Here is a 23,569-nt window from a genome sequence, read left to right on the forward strand (position 1 = left end):
TAGGATACAGGTATAGCATATTTAACACCTGAACCTTAATTTTGGGTCTTGGAATACAGGCTTACGTTTTATATAATGAGTGTAAAAATGTCACACAAGTGTTTATTATTGTTATCATTTGTGCGATTTTTACAGCAATTATATCACAGGTAGTAAACATCTCATGAAAATATTTGTGACAGAAAAACAAATGCAAGAGGGATTGAGTGCTAAATTTACAGAACTAGCCCTTAACTAATAGTAATGATGACTTATGAGAAAATGAAAAAATCAACTTGACACATGAGACTCAACCTTTAGAAGATTTTTCAGGTCACCTAGAAGTTTAGACTTATTAAGGTAAATGTTATTAAAAGGGTAAAATTCTAAAATTATATGTATTTATGACAAGTCCTAAATTTTTAAAACTTTTTATGGAGTAATTATTCTGAAGTGGTATTTAATTAGCGGGTTTTACTTTACATAATGTTATGTGCAGTAAAGAAAATATAGACCTTTAAACCGTTAACAATGGCAATTTATCACAAAATGATTATCTCCTCAGTGGAGTTGGCAGGGAGGGGTAGGGCTGCAGTAGAAGTAAATGGTGGGGGCGGGAAGGGTGAAGGCACTGACAAACGTAGAGGCTAAAATTTAATCATTTTCTTCTGTGATAATATTGTCCCATGATGATTACTTATTTGATATTTGAAATCAAAATATGGAGAGAGAAACTTATTGTACTTATGAAAGTGAGGAGGGGAGAGGAAAATCTAAAAATAAACCAGCCAAGAGGGAGTGTGTTTGTGCACATGCACTTGTGGCCATATGGCAGTGTTGACTGTTTTCCCTCCCTCTCTTCTTTGTAAATGTCCCGTGAACTGGCACACACACAATTAACGAGTCTATCGTGACAGGTGTTCATGACAAAACTGTGCCCAAGCATTTTTTTTTAGTGAAATTTTCCATGCTTTCAACTGTACATACTGTTACAAAACTGCATCCATCGCTGGTGTTTACAAGATCACCTTTTATATTTCTCCAGTCTCACAGTAAACTGCACGATAGTTTTTAATAACCAGAACAGGCACATAGTAGCTTGCCGCCTCTTCTCTGCCTCTTCTCTCTCCACCGCAAAGGGATGGGTAAAAAAATAAATTACAATGGAGGAAAGGGAAACAAGGGTATAAAAAATAGCAGTTTCTCCTTTGTCTTGTTAGGAAGTGCAGGAATTGGATGGGTGGTAAATTGAGGGCCGGGGGGGGGGGGGGAAGAGAAGGTGCCTCATACCCTCCCGTAGTAAAGAGACAAAGAAGAGCTGAGAGTCATCATATGTCTTACGCATCAATAAGCTGAGAAAAGGAACACTTCACTTGTATCCACAGAACTCTAGTGAAGACAGATATATGGTGCTGCTGCGACCCACACACAGGGGAATGACTTACTGTGGAAATGTTAGATTTTTTTGGCCCAACATTAAGGGTGCAACCCATATGAAAGGGCAACCCTTCTGCAGGTAAATATTGTATCTGTGGTTATTTAATGCCACTTTGAATGCCATATTCATTTAATGTAGCTGTACTTACTGTACACTGCTTTGATTTTTTCATATACTCTTTGAGCTTGTCCACTGGCCTCAACTTGTCTCTAAAATCTCTCATGAACAGCAGTAGATTGTAGTTAAACGTACTGCCAGCGTGATGAACAGCCCCTCTCTCGTAGGCGGTATGTGGCTGCCCCTACGGCGAGCGTCTGACGGAGCCCGACGGCACCATGTGCCTGGCCGACCCCAGCGCGGAGCCGCCTGTGCAGGCCTGCCCCAACGCCTGGGACTTCACCTGCTACAACCAGCGCTGCGTGCCCAAGGCCTGGGTGTGTGACGGCGATGACGACTGCCTCGACAACTCCGACGAGGAGCAGAACTGCACAAGTATGTACCGTCACAACGCATCTCGGCTCGTGTGCAGTTGGCAGGGGCGCAACAACAGGGGGGGGGGGGGGGGGCAAGGGTATTTTTGTCCCCTCCTCTGAAACCTTGAAGTGGGGGCAAACGGAGGCAAAGAAAGTGCTGTGTAATCAATTTTTAGATAATAAAACTGCTTAAATAGCACCATTTTCAACCTTGAAATACAAATTTTCCCGGAGGGGATCGATGATTCTTTATAAAATGTTTTATTGCTCCCCCTTTGGAAATTGAGTTGTTGCGCCCCTGGCAGTTGGGCTCTTGTTTTGGTGGGGGTTGGTGGTCTAACATTCCTTAAGAGGGTAGTATCTTAAATTATTTTGCTTCTATTATTTAATTTTTTGCACATGATTATAAATAACTATGTAATATAATTATATTTTATTGTTTATAAAATGATTATTTTTTTTATTCGAAACAAGTTTTGGTTAATGGTTTTTCATGATCTTAGAGGAAAATTTTATGTCAGTTTCAGCATGTATACTGTAAGCATGAAATCATGTGGTATACAGTTTTGGATTAACCGTTTGTATAAGTACAGTTGGCTTACGCACAAACTCACAAAATTTATTTAGGGACAAGGTGCTTTGGGATCTTATTTCATGGTTAATTATTTTATCTGACTTGACAATTATTGGGAGGGTCCATAACACTGGAGTTGAGTCGTTATCTATTGCTGGAGGTAAACCCATGGGTGATGCTTCATCTGCTGAGGGTAGACTCCGGAACTGAGAGACCCACAGCCATGGTCTCTAAAAGGACAACAGTTATGTTCATAGTGGAAAAATTATAGAACACATTGATGGGGAAATAAGAGTACTGTTAGAAAAATGCAAAGAAAGTGTTACAGTTCACTACATTTCTCAGTGGAGAAGATTTACCTATGTATATTTCTAATTGGGATTTAAATCTGCTCTGTTATCTGATTGGTTGGGACAAAATTACCTATATGGTTATACTTTTAGGCTAATTTAATTTTTAAAAAAAGGAGATACCTATCTGTGTTATTTTTTATAAGTTATTAATTTTGTTTATTCATAACTATAGCATATTATTAAACAAATATGGCACTTAAATGATTTTGAAAATACATATAGCACTTTTACAATATAATAATTTTAATTAGCTTTTTTTAACTATTCGGAACAATAAAAATAGAATTGGCAAATATTTGTTGTCTGGAAAATGTACTATGATAATGTAAAACTGACTTACAAACAGATGCAAGATAAAAAAATAAAATAAAAATAGTAAAAAAAATTCCATTCTTTTCAGTTTATACATTTTAGTACAAATTTCCTGCTAAATAAAATACTTTTATTGAATTTTCTGTATTACAGTACTAAGTTTTTTTTGTAATTTGAGGTAATTTTGGATTATAAATGCTAATTAATTTCATGATTTCAGTTGCATTTTGGTGCTTTATGATGTATTAACTTGCATGTTGGTATTAAATGGTGTATTGACACGGTCTTCTTTGTTATTTCGGTCTTATCACAATTCACCATATAATCTTGTCCCTACTGATTGGTGGAACACAGGTTTACTGATGACACACAACCAGCACCCCTTTCTTAAAATAAAACTTGAACTTACCATTCTCTTTAAAAGTTTGGATACAATTGTTTCATTTTAGTGACTGTTGGGTAACTTAAGTGCTACTTGCACTATGACATGTAAAGCTCTAGAGAACAAGTATTATTCATTCAGTAACATGGCTCAATTTTTCATCACTCAGATAGCGTAGTATGTTCTTTAACATTTAAAAATGTTTAAGGAGATTGTATGTGACCATCTCAGATTTTACAAATACTAATTGCAGCTTTCAGTGCAAATTTATTACTAATTACTTTTTGGCTCAACATACCCACAGGAACTACGTAGCTTGTGACACTTGTTGAAGTCAACATCATGACTTGGAGTAACTATCTTCTCAACTACATTTGAAAACAGTGAAGCAATCGTTTATTTATTCCCAGCTGTTACAAGTTGGAGATTGTTATTTAACAGAGACAAGTTTTTAATTTTATTTTTAGTCCAGTTTTAAAATACAGGATTTTGGTGTTATTGTTTTTATTTTTATAAAACCTGTATTGTAATACTTATCAAACAAAATAATTGTAAAATTTATATGCTGCATATTTACAATAAAAGAGTTAGTGTTAAATTGGTCTAAAGCAGATATATTCAGAACAATAAAAATAAATTAGCCAGTATTTCTGGATGGAAAGATAAAATAAGAAATGTGCACCAAAATAAATTAAATTAAATTTTCTGATCCATGCACTTTGTTACAAATTTTGTCTGAAAATAATGACAGTCCTTTGATTACAAACATTAAAAGATTACTTTTTTTATGATTTTAATTAAGTTTTGGTTAAATGATACATAACTTGCATTTTGGTGCTATATTTATTGTCACATTGTCACATGTCCACCAAAAGCCGAGGGCTTCAGCGGTGGGCATGACTTGCATTTTGGTATTATACAGTCGTTACTGCTGTTAGACATTCTTTTGTGTGTTATTTATTTATTTATTTTCACAATTCAACATATAATCTTTTCCGTACACTAATAGCAGACTAAAAAAATGTAAATAACATCCTAAATGTATCTTGTATTCATTTTTGTCATAAAAATAATGTTAAATATTCAAATTATAAACTTTAGTAAAAAAAATTACAAATTCTGGAGGTCAAATCTCTTAAAGGCTACTTCTTACATTCTGAGTTGGTTATTTTATTTTCTTGTCGTGAATATCAATTGAGTAAGGGATTTTCCTGTGACCTAAATTTTTTCCTATTGTTTGGTTCCGTTTGTTGTTGGGTTAATAATTACCAAATATATACAAAACATTATTTTTGAGCTGTAAAAGTTCACATTACTGATAACTACAAACACTTACATGACTTATTACCACTAAAAGATGATACTTAGTCAATATCTATTGAGATAATAATGAGATAAAACAAAATGCAAGAGAGGTATTGTGATAAAGTTATAGGAAATGAATGCCCTTACCTACTTAATAATAATAACTACAAGATATTGAAGTATAGTGAAACCTCATTACAAAGTACCTCACTCTAAAGGATTTCTCTCTCACTTTAAAGAATATATTTTTAGGTCTGAAAAAATGTTTTACATTTAGTAACAGTTCAGTATAAACAAAGTACTTTCATTATTAAGTACCAAAAAAGGTGGGATTTTTCAAGTACCTACGTTGTAATGAGATTTCACTGTATCTAACATGTTGAAGAGAGTGAGACTAAGCCTTCAGTGAGCGTAAAGTAAATCAGGTAATCTTGTGAACTGACGAGTTTATTTAGGAAATATGATTTATTAATGTGTGGCGGTGGTGGTCCCCAGAACCGACGTGCGCGCCGAGTGAGTTCAAGTGCAGCAGCGGGCGCTGCATCCCTGGCAACTTCAAGTGCGACTCGGAGAACGACTGCGGGGACTACTCGGACGAGATGGGCTGCGGCGCCAACACGACGTGCGCCCCGTCGCAGTTCCAGTGCGAGAACAGGCGCTGCATCCCCATGACGTGGCGGTGCGACTCGGAGAACGACTGCGGCGACGGCTCCGACGAGCGAGCCTCCTGCAGTGAGAAGACATGTGCCTACTTCCAGGTTTGTTGTCCTCCTGCGAGATTTACTGCCAGAGGCATACTTCTTCATGAAAATCTTAGATTACTACACTTTTAATGAGTTCAATTTCTGCTACATTCTCATTGAAAGTCTATCTTCATAAATATGAATTCGCATTCAAGTGCAGTAATAACTTCCTTAAAAAAAATCATTTCGTGATCAATTCGTGTTGAATAGCTGATATTTATTTCTTCTTTCGAATACTTTTGAGTAATCATTGAACTTATGTTCAAGTAGAGTGCACTGCAAATTATGTGAACTTTCATAGTTTTTCCGGATGTTTTGCTTATTTTAGGTGTGTTCTAAACCATTTTGTATTTTTTTTTAAGTAGTAACCCATTTGATAATACTTCATTAGGTTCTACAAAATGTTAACATTAAAAACAACATAAATTTCAATTGGAAACAACTTTTTCCCCCTATCTTGAACCTTTTTAGAGCCCGAGACATTTGCATGCGTGTATTAGAAAACAAAGAAATCTGTACTGCATTCGCACACACATATCAGCATTTCATTGAAGTACTATCTGTGTGTCACATTTCGCACTGTGCAAGCACTCTGTTTACAATTTTTAGTGCATGCCTGTATCTGCAAGATGCAGAAGTGCTTACATCTTGAATCCATAACATCACTGTAAAGCTTAATATTGACACCATATCCGTCCATGCTATGGCCATGGCTGAAGATGTCACCGCACAATCCCGGCAACCAATACTCAATTCGCCCGCGATACTTACTTGTATGTGCAGGCCTTGTCGCCCGCATGTTCACAGCTCCCCGGCCCAAATTCAACTTCTTCACCACTCTGAGCAGACACATTGTCCACATCACTTTTTTTTATTCTTCAGCCACACTATCACCATCTGTCGGGCCTGTGTTTAACTACTTAACAACAGTCCAAAACTAGCGCAGCAGTATGAACGCTGTCCCAAGCTCACACTAATTAGTTTCTCATGCATTCACCTTAGCAGTTCGATTGATCGCAAGTAATTGACCACAAAAAGTAACAAACAAAATAATTTAAATGTCTGCAAACTTATGAAACTGCTGCATAGATAAAATAGCTTACATTTATCTACCTGTTTTAGCTGCCGTAAATAAATATTAAAACTTGCAATAAAACTAATTACAGACTAAAATACCTAGAGTAACATAAACTAAAATATAAAATATATGAACCAGAATATTTTGTGGCCTTGGTTTAGGTCACATAATGAAGCTCCATCTTTTGACTTTTCTAGGAAGTGTACTAATCTGAGAAGACTCCTAAAAATTTTAATTAAAATAAATGTTTTCCTGTGAGCCGATTTTGATGAAATATAACCTCTATGTTTCCTAAAATATGCTCAAGTTCAGGCGCGTAGGAACCGGGGGGGGGGGGGGGGGGGCGACCCAGGCGACTGCCCGGCCATAACATTTCATGGCCGGGCAAAGTGATGGTTTTTCCCGGCCATTGCATCAGATGAACAAGAGGCATTGTCTTCATTGCAATGCTAAGTGGTTTTGTGGGATTTTCTTGTCTGTGCGTTACCTTATTCTTTAAATAAATTAAGACTTTTTGATAAGTGTACAGGCACAATAAATACGGCAACTGTTCTTGTTTTCTTCTAAATATTCACGTTTCACAGTGTTGATAGCGGAAATATTGTTGTGGGATATAAGACCAGTAAATGATTCCGCTCGTTGCAGTAGCTTACGCTTCGTTTTTGTCCACCCTTGTCTACCTGACCTTCAGACCCTTGCATTCTCCCCGTATCGTTTCTACCTAACGGTAACGACCTGAAGTGCAGAGCGCTTTCCACATCAGTCATCATTCAACAGCTGTACGTCTTGCTTTTAAGTCCAAGAAACTTTGTGAGCCGTACTACAGAACTGTTTAAAATAAACTTATTTATCTATAGTATCGTGAGTGAGTAGTGTGGAATGGCAGTGATGAAAACATTTAGGGTTTAAGGAGAAAATTTATAACAGTATTTTAATTTTTGCGGCGTACAATGACTCAGAAAAGCATCAACTTTTTCTTCAACAACCGTTCTGCACAGTCCTGCAGTTCATCACAACCACTGGCTAGAAGGCTGTAATGCCTGTGAAGACAAAGATCCTAAAGAAGAGTTGGATTCCTTTATCTCAGGTATTACTTTTGAGCAGGATTAGACTGAGACAAATTTTTACATGATCCCGAAAACCATAATATGTAATATACCTATTTAACATTAAAGTTTAGTATGTCGGTACATTATTTTTTTGCGCTCGTCGCTCGTGATTATTCCATCGAGTAATAAAAAAATTTCTTTGAATCTACAAATCATTGAACAAGAATTTATCAAGCAGATTTGCAGTTATTTTTAAGCATCTTCACTCGCCTATTCTGTGGGGTTCGCATTTTAAACTTATTCTTAAGGGGAGTCTGACAGTAAAAATATTAAACTATTGACTTTTTAATTTTTAATACCAAAATAAAATTTCAACTTTCCTGAATAAAATGATATGAGTGTTATTGTGAAAAGCTTTTTTCCATGTTTAATTTTTTTAAAGTTGAACTGCATTTTTCGAAAAATTAATTTTTGTGACTTTTTTTAATTTTAAATGCTAAAAAAATTATTTTGACCTTTCTGAATACATACAATGTAAATACTTTCTAGTACTTCTTTCAATAAAAAAATATAACGAATAGTAAATTTTAAAAACTTTGGAGCCTTAATTCAGATTTGGTTGATGTATAGACCTTTCCTGTATTGACCTTGATTTATTAAGTCTGACAGTAAAAATAAAAAAATAAAAAGTTTTTTGTTTATTTTTAATGTCAAAAAAACCTTTAGACTTTCCTGAATAAAATTATATGATTGTTATTGCAAAACGTTTTTTCCATCTATATATATTTTTATTTTTTTTTAAAATTTGTACTGCATTTTTTGAAAATTATTATTATTTTTTAACTTTCAAATTTTAAATGCTAAAAAATAAAATATTATTTTGACCTTTCTGAATACAATCTAAATACTTTCTAGTACTCCCTTAAATAAAAAAATATAATGAATACTGAATAGTATATTTTCAAAAATTTGGAGCCTTACTTGAGATTTGATTGATGTATAGACCTTTCCAACTTGCCTTTTAAATGAATTCTACGAGGCGAAAACTGAAAAGTGAACACTGTTTTGTGATGCCGAGCCTTAAGTAAATTTGTTATAAAAAAAAGTTAAAATTTCTGCTAGTAGTACATTCTATTTTTATGTACGAAAGATGCTTAAATAGCACCATTTTGCTCCTTAGAATACAATTTTTCATTCTACCGGGGGAGAGCCCCCGGACACCCCCTTTGTTAAATCCACCACTTATAATGATACTCTCCTTTGGCCCCCCCCCCCCCCCCCCCCCCCAATTAAATATTTGCTTCCTACCCACCTGCTCAAGTTACCTGTGAAATCCCAATGAAAATTCATCTAGTAGTTTTTGAGATTAGTGTTTTCAAACTGACAAACAGACAAACAGACAGGCAAAGTTTTTAAAATTAGTCTTATCGTCTTCTGTTACCTGTCCTACATCACCGCAATCAGATTTTTTAAATGATTTCAATGTACAGAAAAGACAATTATTCTAAAGTTTTATTATAGTACAGATATTGGATCCCTCCGCAATGCAAACCATGTGCAAAATTTGCATTATACCATTTTAACATCAGAAAATCGGGCCATCAGAGGTGATAATGGTTGCGTTATTGGTCGCCTGGCAGTGCTCAGTATAAGACGTCGGGTGTTCTTGATCCCAGTTCACCTGCCCGCGGTCGGGGCACTGCATCCCGCAGTCGTGGGTGTGCGACGGCGACAACGACTGTTTCGACAACCAGGATGAGGAGGGCTGCCCGCCAATCACGTGCTCCGCCAGCCAGTTCAAGTGCGCGGACCTGAAGCAGTGCATCCAGGAGACATACAAGTGCGACGGCATCCCCGACTGCAATGATGGCAGTGACGAGCTGGGATGCCGTGAGTCTTACTTTCCCCTGCAGCTCGCGTCAATGCACTGTACACATGACACCAAAATACAAGTTGTAGTAGAGAAATCATTATCACAGAACTTACTAACCGATAATGTCCTTTATATTGAATAAAACATCTTATTCTGTGTGTTGTGGGGTAATGTATGTGGATTGCACAATTATGAATCCTTTTAAGCTTTTATTATTGTTTATTTGTTTTCTTTAAATCTTTCTGGGTTATCAAGATATCAAAGTTTCGTAGAGGCTGATTTAACCTGATTCTGCATCAAAGACCCTTGTTGTAAAGTAGTGTGTTGTGTACTATTAGGTGATTAAAATTAATATTTTAGTGATTAGTAATCCTCACCAACGATTTTAACTTTGATTAATGTTTGATTATAATAGCTGGCCCATTTATTACTGATGAAAAAACTTAGCTTTGCACAGAGACCACAAATGTGCACAGTATCTCAGCCACCGTTTTCTATGTGCACCTCGCTGGTATATTGATTTTCAATGTTCAGAGTGCCTTCAAGCAAAGTGGTTGACTTGCGTTCTGGTGTTTCCTGCGCAGCGTCCCTGGCTCCTGATCAGTGCGACACGGAGCGGCAGTTCCAGTGTCTGTCGTCGGGGATATGCATCCCTCGCAGTTGGCACTGCGATGGCACTGCCGACTGCGACGACTCGTCGGATGAGCCGTCTACTTGCGGCAAGGTGAGGCTCTACTGCTTTTCTTGTGATCTGATAACAATGAAACCCCCACAGTTCTCCTGTCAGTACAAGACAGCTGCTGTGAATTTGGATGAGGAAAACTTTGTCTGTGGTTTAACTATTTTTCATTAGTTATGACTGCATTTACCTGAAAATAATGTGACTCTGAATATAATGTCAGCCCCCAACTTTTTGATTACAAGTTCATGAAAATGACTTTATGGATTAGAAATCACAGTTAAAGTACATTACGCTTGAAAATTATGTAAATTATTATATTTTTTTCCATATTTATTAGACCCATTCTGGTGCTAATTTCGTCAGCCGCAGTTAGAAAAATAATTGTTTTTTATGATTGTGGTTCAAAAGGGGTGGCTGTTTAAAAAGCAAATAATGTGATTATATACAGTGGAGGCAAAGCTGTAGTTTTCAAATAAGCCATTCCCAATGGCATGATATAAGTTCCCGATTATAATGCGACCCCCACCGTAAGTCACCACATTTTTTGGTAAAAATCATAGCATTATATTTACGTAAATATGGTAGTTTGAAGAAAGTTGTCGTGGTTCTGATCGTAAAGTTATCTTATTGATCCCGTGGTCCATGGTGAGTTGCAGGTGGACTGCCAGGCTGGCTTCTTCAAGTGCAACAACTCGCGCTGTGTGTTCAAGACCTACATCTGCGACGGGAAGGACGACTGTGGCGACAACTCTGACGAGGACTCCCGGCACGCCTGCGGGCCGCCACCCTTCAGGTCAGCGCTGATGCGGGAAGAGCATTCGTGCTCTTCAAAACACCTTTTTAAATGAACAAAAAAATATTTTTCTCAAAGGTTGAACTTTTTCATATAATTAACTTTTGGATTGGCCTGTCTGTAGGATCATTTAAATTTCATGGTGGACAGTAAAAAAGATCATTGTACATTGCATGGTACATTGGAACTCTTTATCATGAAATCAAACCACACCTCATAAACAAATTGTATTATGAAAAATGTTTTCATATAAAGCCACAGTATTTCCTAAACGTGGTTTTTGTAAGTTTAATTGCATTTTAATTTTAACTCCAGATGTATAGTATTTATGTACTTAATATAATACATATACTCACTTATTTGTTTGTTATAAAGGTGGTTTCCTGCAGATTGGTGTTGGTAACACTGTTGCAATGACCGCAGGTGCGACTCCGGCCAGTGGCAGTGTCCTAACGTGGCGCAGCGCTGCATCAGCATTTCGAGCGTGTGCGACGGGAAGCCGGACTGTCCCAACGGCAGAGATGAAGGAGTCGGCTGCGACCTCAACGAGTGCCAGCACCAAGGAGGCCTCTGCTCCAATGGCTGCAAACAGACTCCTGCCGTGAGTCGCGTGCTTTTCCGCTATCTCGTATCACCGTGAAATCTCAATTTTACACATTCAAGTCTCCAAAGTGTTGTTTTGTGTAGAGAGCTGAGTTCTATGGAATAGTTTTTTACAACTGGGACTTTGCATAAAGGGAGGGTTCACTTTATTATTGTTCACAATGTGGAATATTTAATGTTATATGAAGTGAGACATAGGGCTTGTGATGTTACAGATGGGAATTCTGCTAAGGTTGGTGAAAGATATATTGAGGCGAGAAAGTACATATTGGGAATTTGTGATGTTATTATCGACAGTTACGTAACTGAACAAATTATTTTCATTATTGCAAAATTAAGTGAGTGGAGAAAGAGTAAACAAGGGAAACATTTTAAATGAACTTTGGTTTTACTTTCGGATTTTTCATTGCTCACATAAGTAATTTATTATCTATGGTAATATGGTCTCCTTCAGCCTTCTGATCTCTACTGCAACATTGATTCAGCTTGGTAAACATCTTCAATGAAACTGTTAGCTTTTACTATGTAAGCAATTGCAGCAATAAATGTTAGTGTATGTTATTGTTAGAGACATGCAGTTTTGGGGTTTATTTTATAGCAAAATTCGTTGTTATTTACCCTTAAAAGTGGTGTTATCATACATCAAAAGCGGTGTTATTTTTTAAATAGTTTTAGCACTATAAGTTTAAAAAATTAAGCTAAGCATACCTTGAAATTTTGGACACATTCTTGCATTGTACAGTTGCACTAGCAGCAGTAATTTACAATCGAATTTACACATCACTTTTTACATACAGTAATTGAAAATATTTTAGTACCTAAACCAGCAAGAATAAATATGAAGTCTCTAAAATAGTGACATAAACACATGGAACAAAATCCTCAAACTTTAGCTCTCGAAAGCAAAAGTAGCCATGATACACAAATTAGCCTCACTTAAATTTGTCCTGCGGTCTGTTAAGACTGTGTTATATGAGGACAAAAATCGTTCACAGTCAACGTTTGCAGAAGGCATCCAGATGGCTTCAAGGCAGCTGGAAGCAAACAATGGCTGTGACAGCTTTACTACATTCAATGACTTCACTACGTCCACTGAATTGTCTGTTTCCATTTGTTTTGTAACAATGTCCTGAAGCTGACCAAAACCAGCTGTTAATTCTTCAGTGCTTATGGAGTAGAGACTATGGACAGTTTTCAGTTTCTGCACCATTTCTGGGTTTAATTTAGCAAGCAACAAACTTTCCTGACTAAAAATTTGAATTGCTTCAAATCTCTTTCTACTTGGGTCAGTTGTCATGAGAGAGTTCAGTTTGGAAAGGGCTTGTGTTGCTGTTCTTGTGATGGACACTTTAGCTTCAGCAGCTTTAGCGGGGGGCATGTTAGACAAAGCTCTACTGGTTGCCTCAAAATAAATGCCACGAGTGATGTTTTCAAATTTTTTTTTATACCTTGCAAGTCCCCATATAGTGAATGGGCAGTTGGAGACAAAGAACCTTCAAGTTTCTGTATTAGCTCTACAAGGCTCTTGGCATGATCTTTCACAAAGACAGCTTGACAAAGAATGAGAGAAATGTCATTTTCTGTGAGTGAACACAGAAACTCAACCCCTGAATTTTGTGTTGCCTTTAGTTCATCTGTTTTGCAGAAATCAACAATGTCATGTATGTAGTCTGCTACATAAAAAACGCTGTTGAACCAGGAATTCCATCTAGTAACAACAGGAAGTGGGAACAATGGACGTTTCTCTCCATGCTTTTCTTCAAGAAAGCTAGCATACAGGTGCCTTCTTTTCCTGGTGTTGTTGAACACATTTTTTATTTTGCTCATAGCATTGTTCAACTCAGGCAACTCTTTCACCCAGACATTGCCAACAAGATTTAACTTATGTGCCCAGCACTGGACATACGTTAACTGGTCTCCAAGGATTACTTCGAGAGTACTAACAGCCTTGGTCATATAACGAGCAGCATCGGTTACTACTGAGAGCACATCACCATACTGTACATTGTACATTTTGAGTGAATCTAAAATTGCCCTCACACAGTTTGTGGCATTAGCAGCTTCAAGAAAGTGAACTCCTGCAACAAATATTTCTGGTTTATCCTGTTGAAGATTCAGAATTCTAAATAAAACAACAAATACACACCTACCCATTTTATCTGTTGTTTCGTCGCACAGTATGTCAATTTTTTTGTCCTTTAATGCAGTTTTGGCATCTTCAATTCTGCATTTGGCTATGTCCCCTACATATTTCTCACGGACTGTTCTCGCAAGTGGCATGTCTCCAGCACCTTCGATGTATTTGTTCAGCCATGCCCTGATATTAGGATCATCAAGCTTTTCAAGGGGTATATTTGCCTTTATAAAGGTCTCTGCTGTTTCCTTTATAAATTCCAACTTTTTGTCTTTTTGGACATTATTTTTTGCTGTCTGAAACGCTGAAGATATTGACGACTGGCGTTCAGGCGCACTAGATGAGCCTTGCAATGAAGAGAGACGCTTCTTGTGTTTTTCACTGCCTACATGTTTTTCACATGAGTCTTTCCTATCCCAAGAGACGGTGACATTACAGTGACGACAAAAAAGTGTGGTTGAATCACTAGCATAAAGTCCGTGTTGAGAAAATTCAGAGGCTCGCTGTTTTGCAGTTACCGGCACTTTAGGCATTTTAATAGGCCTAATGTTTTAGCCGACCTTTAAATTGTACACCTTTAATTTATTTCACAGACGTTGAAAACTATCTGTAACAAAATTCGACCCGTTAAACTTTAACTTGCGCACAACAGAATGTTACGAATCGTCACCGTGTTTGCATTTTAAATTTGGTATTTGGTTAATAAAAATGGACGCAATGGACAAACAACGCTAAAGACTATATAAGAGAACAACGCTTCGAGAAACAACCTGCTGTAAACACCGTGATAATCGACTGTCCAGGCGAGCCGAATATCAAAATACAGCAAAACCCCTTATTTGCACTTTTCATGGGGACAAAGTAAAAAAGTGTAAAAAGCGGGAAAGTGTAAATAAAGGGAAAAGTAAGAAATACGTTAAAGTTAATTAAAATACAGTCGCATCCTGCAGCGTTCAGAACGGGCTACATTACACAGTAAAAATAAATAAAAAAGGGGCGCAAATTGATGAAAATTTACCGTCAATTGCGCGCCTTGCGCGGAGAAAGGTCATTGTACTCGATCATCTGTTGTTACAGTGCGGCCTGCGGCGTCTGTTCTCTGAGCTGCGCATGCGCAGTATAACTCATTCAATGCTCCGCCCAGACTCGTGACCTTCCATCAGCAGCCAGCCAATAGAAGCGAGCTTAGCGGAAAAAAATATAAGCTCCACCTCCCGTGTACCAGTTTTGTCCAGTTCTAATACCAGTTTATTGGTATACGCACCCGCTTACTCGCTGCCGTGACATGTTCAAGTTTACGTTCATCTTGATGTCTTGATACCAATAATTAATTATTTACGATCCCCACAAATAAATGGTTAGTTTAAAAAATATGCGTCAACAGTATAATACTTCCGAAATTATATAATACGTATAAAACAGTTACCAAGATTCCACTCATTTTATCTTGTGAAGTTCATGTCTCGTACCAGTATTTCGGCTAAGTTGTGACATAAATACAGTATCAGCACTTACAATGTTACGATCAGCCACGTAATATTTCCGACATTTCCGTTACGTTTCTATATTCGTGAGTTTACGTTTTTCCCTAGTACATTTTAGATTGTCTCCTGCTGTAATTACTCGGACTTTTACACGCCTAGGCTTAAATTGTTACATGTTTAGAAATAAAAGCAACTTTTCATGTTATAAAATACACTGTGTGGGTAGTTATCTTTGGTTTTTTGTTGTTTCACGTTTGTTACTGTATTTACAAATTGAATTGCCGTGTTAGAATGAGGAAAATGTTCTGACTGTTCGCCGAAAATTCAAGGATTTCGCGTTATTATCCAAAATGTGAGAAATTCGCGTTATTCTTAAAAATGTACTCAAATTCGCGTAAAAATTCGTTTTATCGCATTCGCGAAATATGCATGTCTCTAGTTATTGTATTGTCTGACACCTATGCAAGCATAGAAGAAAATATCTAGGTGCTACATTTATTTTTATTTTCATATTTTTGATTAAAATTAGCATGATATTATGTGTTTACTTAAAAAATAGATACTGATTTAAATAACAGTCAAGTAAAATTAATATATTGCTATAACATATAACCCCATTATGATAATATTTATGGGTAAACCTATAATTAAGTTTTTGTATTTTTGGTTTTATCATATTGTCATAAATAACAACTGACTATTGAAAACAAAATTAATAAAAAATTTTAAAAGATGGTTAAATAATACCATCAGTGGGGGATCCAGGAATTTGGTTTGGGAGGGGCTTGACCCAGCTGAGGCTAGGCTTTATCAAGGCAAACACTAAAACAATAGTGGACCCAGATGCTTTTGGGGGGGGGGGCTTGATCCCCTCTGGATCCGCTATTGAATACCAATATATTAAAAACTCCAAACTTTCACATTTTCTTAAAACATTTATTAAGCCTATTAGATATTATTTAATAAACATAATCAACTTTGGAATGACAATTTAATTTTTTTCTGATTTTGATATGTTATGGATGTATTATGGAACAAAAATAGTATATAAAACTTAGTTTGCCTGTAAAACCATTATGCATATTATATAAATATTGAATATTATTGTGGAAAGTGTATTATAGGATAAAAACATCTTGTGTAAATTTTATGAATATCCACAATCTTTTTTTTTTATTTCGGTAGTTTTCTTTTCGCTGTAAATTTACTGATAATTACACCAACTGCCAAAAAAAAAAGTCCTCCTTTTAAATTTACTTCCAATCTCTGCATGTTATCGAATGCAGAGCCATCTTAGGTAAGATGCAATAGCAGTGACAATGGAAATGGCGTGGCTCATCAGTGGTGCCCACTTCTACTCTCTGACTTCACGCCTCGCTGCTCTAGTGCTGCACTCAGTTTCGAGGAAATCAGCAAGTGGTGCCAAACATGACGGGTTCCCTTGCATGCGGACTCATAAACACAAGCTGGCTGACCAACTGCGCCCTCCAACACGAGATGCCCTGGCCCTCATCGTGTTATCCCTGAGTGGTTTGGTGCTCGGCTGCTCGACCAACTCCGGGTACGCGGAGTCCATTCGATTCGCCGAGTCGACCTCCTCGCTCGGCTCCCCGGTCTTGAGTCTCTCGCGTGACGGTACACCTCGCTCATCCAGCCTCCTGATGGCACTCCGCGCATGCCTGCAAAGGTGTCCGTGCGTCAGCACAGTCATTGCCTTACGTATACGTACATTCACACACAAAAGTAGTCTGTAGGTGCAACCAAACATAAACTAGTTCCTAACCCGCAATATAGATAACAATATATACTTAATATCATAATTAGGAATGGGCCAATAAAATCCTAAAATACAGTAACATCCTTAGTATTCGAAGGATTTGTTATTCAATGAAAAAGATTCAAAGAAAAATTATAGAGTAAGTAAATAGAGTAAATAAAAAATTCAATACTGATAACCTCTGTTTTGTACTAGGCCAATTTTTTTCTTCATACCTATCTTGTTACCATCCACCAAGATATTGTACTTTTAACAAGTAATTAATTATACAAATAAAGTTACAATATGTATTGATTCTGGAAAGTTAGTTTGTGAAACAACCACTAAAAGGGTAGAACGTTTCAACACCATAGTTAAAAATTTAATTGCATCATTCATTATTTTATTTTATTTATTTCCTTGACAACCTAGATTCAGTTTTGTGGGGTATATTCGAGGTACTCTCTGAGATTCAAATTCAAGATTTGGATTTGAGAAAATTGGGATTCAACCGATCACTAATAATAATAATAATAATAATAATAATAAATATGATGTACTACATTAATTAAAATGCAGCTCTTCACATGCATTTATGTATTTTAAATTATAAATGTTGCAAAGTTGAAGTGAATGTGATGCTGCTGAAGTGCGGTGCGAGGAGTCGGGGCTGTGAGCGTCCTGGTCGCAGGGGGCGATGTGCCTGTGTCCGCCCGGCGAGGTGCTGAGCAACGACTCGCTGACGTGCCAGGACCTGGACGAGTGCGACCCTCCCGGGGCGTGCTCCCAGCAGTGCACCAACACCAAGGGCAGCTTCGTCTGCAACTGCCTGGAGGGCTACGTGCTCGAGGTGGACAACCACACCTGCAAGGCCGTCAGTGAGTGTCTGCGAGATCAAACCCTCCGTGCGTGTGATCAGTCCTCGATCGCTGAGATTCATTGATGGGGGAAGGATTTTACGGTTCTAATACAATTGAAATAACACTTGAATACCTGTCACAACACCACATTACACCAAATTTAAAACTGAAAAATACGTAGGTAAAAACATTTTGTGTAGAATTGTGAGGAATAAATTACATGGAAATACATGTCAATACACTATGTAACAATGAAATGCAAGTCAATTTATTAAATGTAAAAGAGTTTCAATGGAACATTATTTATGTCAGTATAATTTTATTTATAACATCTAAAGTTTAATAAATAAAAAATGTTTGGTGAAGTAAGTGGATTGTAAAATTTATATTTTCCTTTTGACAATGCACCTCTAGTTGCTACCTCATATTTACTTCACTGATTTTGTTAATATACCGGGGGGTGGGGGGGGGGGTACCTAAAAATAACCGGACACGTAAACGCGCTGCCAATTGTAGACATCATAGAGAGTTCTCCTGCTAGATGGGGTTAGTAGATACCTTCACTAAACAGTTGCTCAGACATGTCAGTTTGTAGGTTAACATTTGGCAGATTTAAAATAACGAAGAGATTGTTTGAAATTTTGTTTTCTGCTTGAAAAATCAGCAATGGAAGCTTACCAAATGTTCAACAGGCTTTCAAGGAGGATGCTATTAGCCGCACACAAGTTTTCCAATGGTTTGGGCACTTTAAATGTGGTGAGATGAGTGTTGAAGACCATGCTCGCTCTGAGCGCCCTTCAACATATCGAAATATATGAAATAGTTGAAAAAATCAGCAAAAAAATCAACGAGGATCATTATTTCACAATCGGCAAAATTTCAGAAGAGACAGGAGTGAGTTGGAGTTCGTGCCAGCGTATTTTGACTGAGGATTTGCAAACGAGATGTGTTGCCGCTAAATTTGTTCCTTGCCTTCTCAGATAGGATCAAAAAAAAATTTCAATTGAATTTGAGCCAGGACTCGAACAAAGAGATGAAACGTGATCCAAACTTTTTGACCAAAGACATTACTGGTGATGAGAGTTGGTGTTACGGGTATGACCCAGAATCCAAGCTAGCATCAAGCCAGTGGAAAACTTCCAACTCCCCTAACCAAAAGAGCCAAACAAGTGAGGTCGAATGTTAAGACGATGATCATTGTCTTTTTTGATGTTCATGGAATTGTGCACCAAGAAATTGTTCTCATTGGCCAGACTGTTAAGCAGCACATTTATTTGGAAGTTTTAAGACGTTTGCAAAAGGATGTGCGGAGGAAACCCCTGGAACTTTGGTGATCAGGTGACATCACGACAACGTCCCCGCACACACGGTCTTACTAGTGAACTGCTATTTGGTCTCTCAGAGGTGGTCTATTATTCCCCACCCTCCGTATTCACCAGGCGATTTTTACCTGTTCCTGAGAATTAAGAAAAATCTAAAACGGAAGTGTTTTGATGATGTGGAGGCAGTAAAAACAGCTTTGCAAAGGGCACTGGAGGATATCAAAGTTTAAGAGTTCCAGAACTGCTTCAAACAGTGGGAAGAAATACTTGACAAGTGCATTGCATCTAATGGAGAGTACTTTGAAGGTAACAGAAGGAATTTTGTATAAAAGATAATAGAAAATTTTTATTTTTTATTTTTTGGGGTCCCCCTCGTATACTTGAAACAAACAAATGTTTGAAGATTGAGGTATTGTTCTGACTAATTCTGTCGCAAAAATGCTTATTTTTAATAATTTTAAAATTTGATCTTACAAATACACCATACATCAAAATCATAAAACAGAAAATATAATTAAGAAAGTTTTTTTATCTTTATGTCGAATATAAGACCAATAATCGGGTCTGAAAAAATTGGCAATGCATTACCGAGCTCAGTGTTCGATAAAATATAGTATTATCGACATATCGATAGTGACAAGATTATATGGTGAATTGCATGAAAACTGAAATAACACCAAAATGTACTGAAATGCAACTACTATCATGAAATTAAACAGAATTTTTAATAAAAACTTAACTCAGATTACGAAAACCTAACATTTAATATATTAAAATCAATGAATATAATGTATTCAGCATGAAGATTTTACAAAATTGTTTGGTACTAAGTAGACTGGAAAAATATACTTTTTTTTTCTTACAACTGTTTTTAGTAACTAAATTTTACGTTACGACATTGGTACATTTTCAAAACAAGTTCTTGCCTATTTATTTTTATTGTCTCGAGCACATCATTTATCAATCAAAGTGACACTGTTTTGGTGAAATAAATATCATAAAACATTTATGTGTCATGTGTGTTGAATAATATGCTAACTTTATGAATAAACAGAATTCATAAAAAATTAATACAATAATGCCAAAATCTCCTGTTTTAAAAATGTAATTGGCCTAAAAATTAAACTATGAAATCTTGTCACTACTTGTTGATCTTGATCGGCAGACGCCATCAGCCCAGCTGTACCGGAGTGACTCTTGTTGCAGACCACTCTGCGGCCTACCTGATCATCTCGAACCGACACTCGATCCTAGTGGCCGACCTGAAGGAGCAGGGCCTGGAGCGAGTGCCCATCACGGTCGAGAACGTGGTCGCCACTGCGTCCAACATGCACACGGGCACCATCTTTTGGTCCGACATGAAGCTCAAGAAGATCTGCAGGCTGGATCGCGGGCTTGAGCCTCAGGATGTGAGTGAGCCGTGTTTCAGAGTGTGTGGCTTGGACTTGGAGCAAGGTCTTGTAGTGTGGGCTAGGGTCAAGGGTCAGGGACAAAGTTATATAGTAATTCCATTAAAATCGAAATAGCGTCGCAAAGCATGTCAGTTAAACTATAACACTAAAATGCAAATGAATACACTATAAAGCACCAAAATTGATCTAAAAACATGAAATCAATCAGCAGTTTCACAACATTTTTATCAATTACAAAAAATTAATTCTTTTTTTTTTTACAGTAAATCCATTGAATGTTTTTTATTTAACATGAATTTTATACCAAAATGTAGAAAATAAATTGAATAAAAAAAAATTAATATTATGTTGTTGGATTTTGCATCTTGTTAGTAAAAATGTTTTGTAGTAATGATGTTGGCACATTTTTCAAAGACACAAAAATTGGACAATGTTTTTTTTTTATCCGAGTAGATTTGTTTTAGACATGCTTGTTATTTATTACTCTAATGATTTTATTGTATAAGTGCATCATGAGACTATTTTGGTGGAATCAGTATGAATAAATATTTTAGTTTCAAATTTGTTGATTATACCAGATTTTTATGATGTAATATACTGTATTGCATTAAAAATAATACCGTAATACAGAAATATAATGTAATTTATTACCATTCTTCTTGATGGCTCTGGCAGAATTGCCAACTAGGTGGTATATATGCAGGTATTTATCAGTACTATTTTAAAACCTTACATAGACTTATAAAGCTAGAAAATTTAAGCAGCAAATGTTTTTGACTATATGAACTACACATTATTCTTGATGATTTAATTTCATACAGCCATCATGTGAACACATTCATATTTATGTTCATGGTAGTTTAAAAAAAAATTTAAAATCTAAATTTTTGAGTTAGTATGTAACCTCCATAGGTATATTATCAGAAGTATAATACCGCTGGAAATTATAAATATGGAAAATTTTAGCTTTGTCCCTGAAATAAAACTGCTTTAAATATTAGGGAATGTACCAAATGATTATCCTTTGTTTTGAAATATTTTGTAATTTTTTGGCTTCTGGGTTTTGCACAGATGTGTCCATTCAGGCCAGAAGCCAAGAAATAATAAGTGCATTTGTCTTCAAAAGTTTCCTTTTTAGATTCTGTACATACAAACTTCGCTGATGTGTTAAATTGTATTTGAAATAATGAATTGATTGAAATAATATATCTATGTTTACCAGTAATGCTTAGGTTTTCATAAATTTACCTACCATATTTAAGTTTTGATATTTATTTGTTTGTAATTTTTCTCCAAGCATTGTTTTTATTTACGTATTTGTGACATTACCATCGACAGTAACTTCAATGGTACACACACACATTAACAATACAATTACAAAAAGAAAACACAAAAAATAAAATAAAGTAAATCCAGGCACTACAAGTGGCTAGGCGCTGCAGGCAGATTAGCATTATGCATAGGTAGTGCTACCTGCAGTGAAACCAACCATGCAGATATGCACCACACACAAGCAGTCTTGACGAGCAGGCACCGCACACCATCAGTGACCACATGACAAAGACACATAGACATGAACATAAAAAAAAAAAATGGCGTGTGGAGTCTACATGCAACTGAAATGAAACCTCTTACTTATTAGTAGAGACATGCATATTTCGCGATTGCGATAAAACGAATTTTTACGCGAATTTGAGTACATTTTTAAGAATAACGCGAATTTCTCACATTTTGGATAATAACGCGAAATCCTTGAATTTTCGGCGAACAGTCAGAACATTTTCCTCATTCTAACACGGCAATTCAATTTGTAAATACAGTAACAAACGTGAAACAACAAAAAACCAAAGATAACTACCCACACAGTGTATTTTATAACATGAAAAGTTGCTTTTATTTCTAAACATGTAACAATTTAAGCCTAGGCGTGTAAAAGTCCGAGTAATTACAGCAGGAGACAATCTAAAATGTACTAGGGAAAAACGTAAACTCACGAATATAGAAACGTAACGGAAATGTCGGAAATATTACGTGGCTGATCGTAACATTGTAAGTGCTGATACTGTATTTATGTCACAACTTAGCCGAAATACTGGTACGAGACATGAACTTCACAAGATAAAATGAGTGGAATCTTGGTAACTGTTTTATACGTATTATATAATTTCGGAAGTATTATACTGTTGACGCATATTTTTTAAACTAACCATTTATTTGTGGGGATCGTAAATAATTAATTATTGGTATCAAGACATCAAGATGAACGTAAACTTGAACATGTCACGGCAGCGAGTAAGCGGGTGCGTATACCAATAAACTGGTATTAGAACTGGACAAAACTGGTACACGGGAGGTGGAGCTTATATTTTTTTCCGCTAAGCTCGCTTCTATTGGCTGGCTGCTGATGGAAGGTCACGAGTCTGGGCGGAGCATTGAATGAGTTATACTGCGCATGCGCAGCTCAGAGAACAGACGCCGCAGGCCGCACTGTAACAACAGATGATCGAGTACAATGACCTTTCTCCGCGCAAGGCGCGCAATTGACGGTAAATTTTCATCAATTTGCGCCCCTTTTTTATTTATTTTTACTGTGTAATGTAGCCCGTTCTGAACGCTGCAGGATGCGACTGTATTTTAATTAACTTTAACGTATTTCTTACTTTTCCCTTTATTTACACTTTCCCGCTTTTTACACTTTTTTACTTTGTCCCCATGAAAAGTGCAAATAAGGGGTTTTGCTGTATTTTGATATTCGGCTCGCCTGGACAGTCGATTATCACGGTGTTTACAGCAGGTTGTTTCTCGAAGCGTTGTTCTCTTATATAGTCTTTAGCGTTGTTTGTCCATTGCGTCCATTTTTATTAACCAAATACCAAATTTAAAATGCAAACACGGTGACGATTCGTAACATTCTGTTGTGCGCAAGTTAAAGTTTAACGGGTCGAATTTTGTTACAGATAGTTT

General features: G+C 36.6%; 1 protein-coding gene across 1 annotated transcript in view; it reads left to right on the forward strand.

Moving 5' to 3' along the window:
* Positions 1-23,569, forward strand: part of LOC134541232 (low-density lipoprotein receptor-related protein 2) — a 574,163-nt gene that overhangs the window by 437,952 nt on the left and 112,642 nt on the right. Inside the window, exons 16-23 of the mRNA XM_063384501.1 lie at positions 1,702-1,909; positions 5,312-5,574; positions 9,363-9,576; positions 10,144-10,283; positions 10,898-11,034; positions 11,458-11,635; positions 17,703-17,889; positions 20,400-20,602. Of these exons, the coding sequence (XP_063240571.1) occupies positions 1,702-1,909; positions 5,312-5,574; positions 9,363-9,576; positions 10,144-10,283; positions 10,898-11,034; positions 11,458-11,635; positions 17,703-17,889; positions 20,400-20,602 (1,530 nt within the window). The remainder of the gene's footprint in view (positions 1-1,701; positions 1,910-5,311; positions 5,575-9,362; positions 9,577-10,143; positions 10,284-10,897; positions 11,035-11,457; positions 11,636-17,702; positions 17,890-20,399; positions 20,603-23,569) is intronic.

Source organism: Bacillus rossius, chromosome 1 (assembly GCF_032445375.1).
Source record: "Bacillus rossius redtenbacheri isolate Brsri chromosome 1, Brsri_v3, whole genome shotgun sequence".
NCBI lineage: Eukaryota > Metazoa > Arthropoda > Insecta > Phasmatodea > Bacillidae > Bacillus > Bacillus rossius.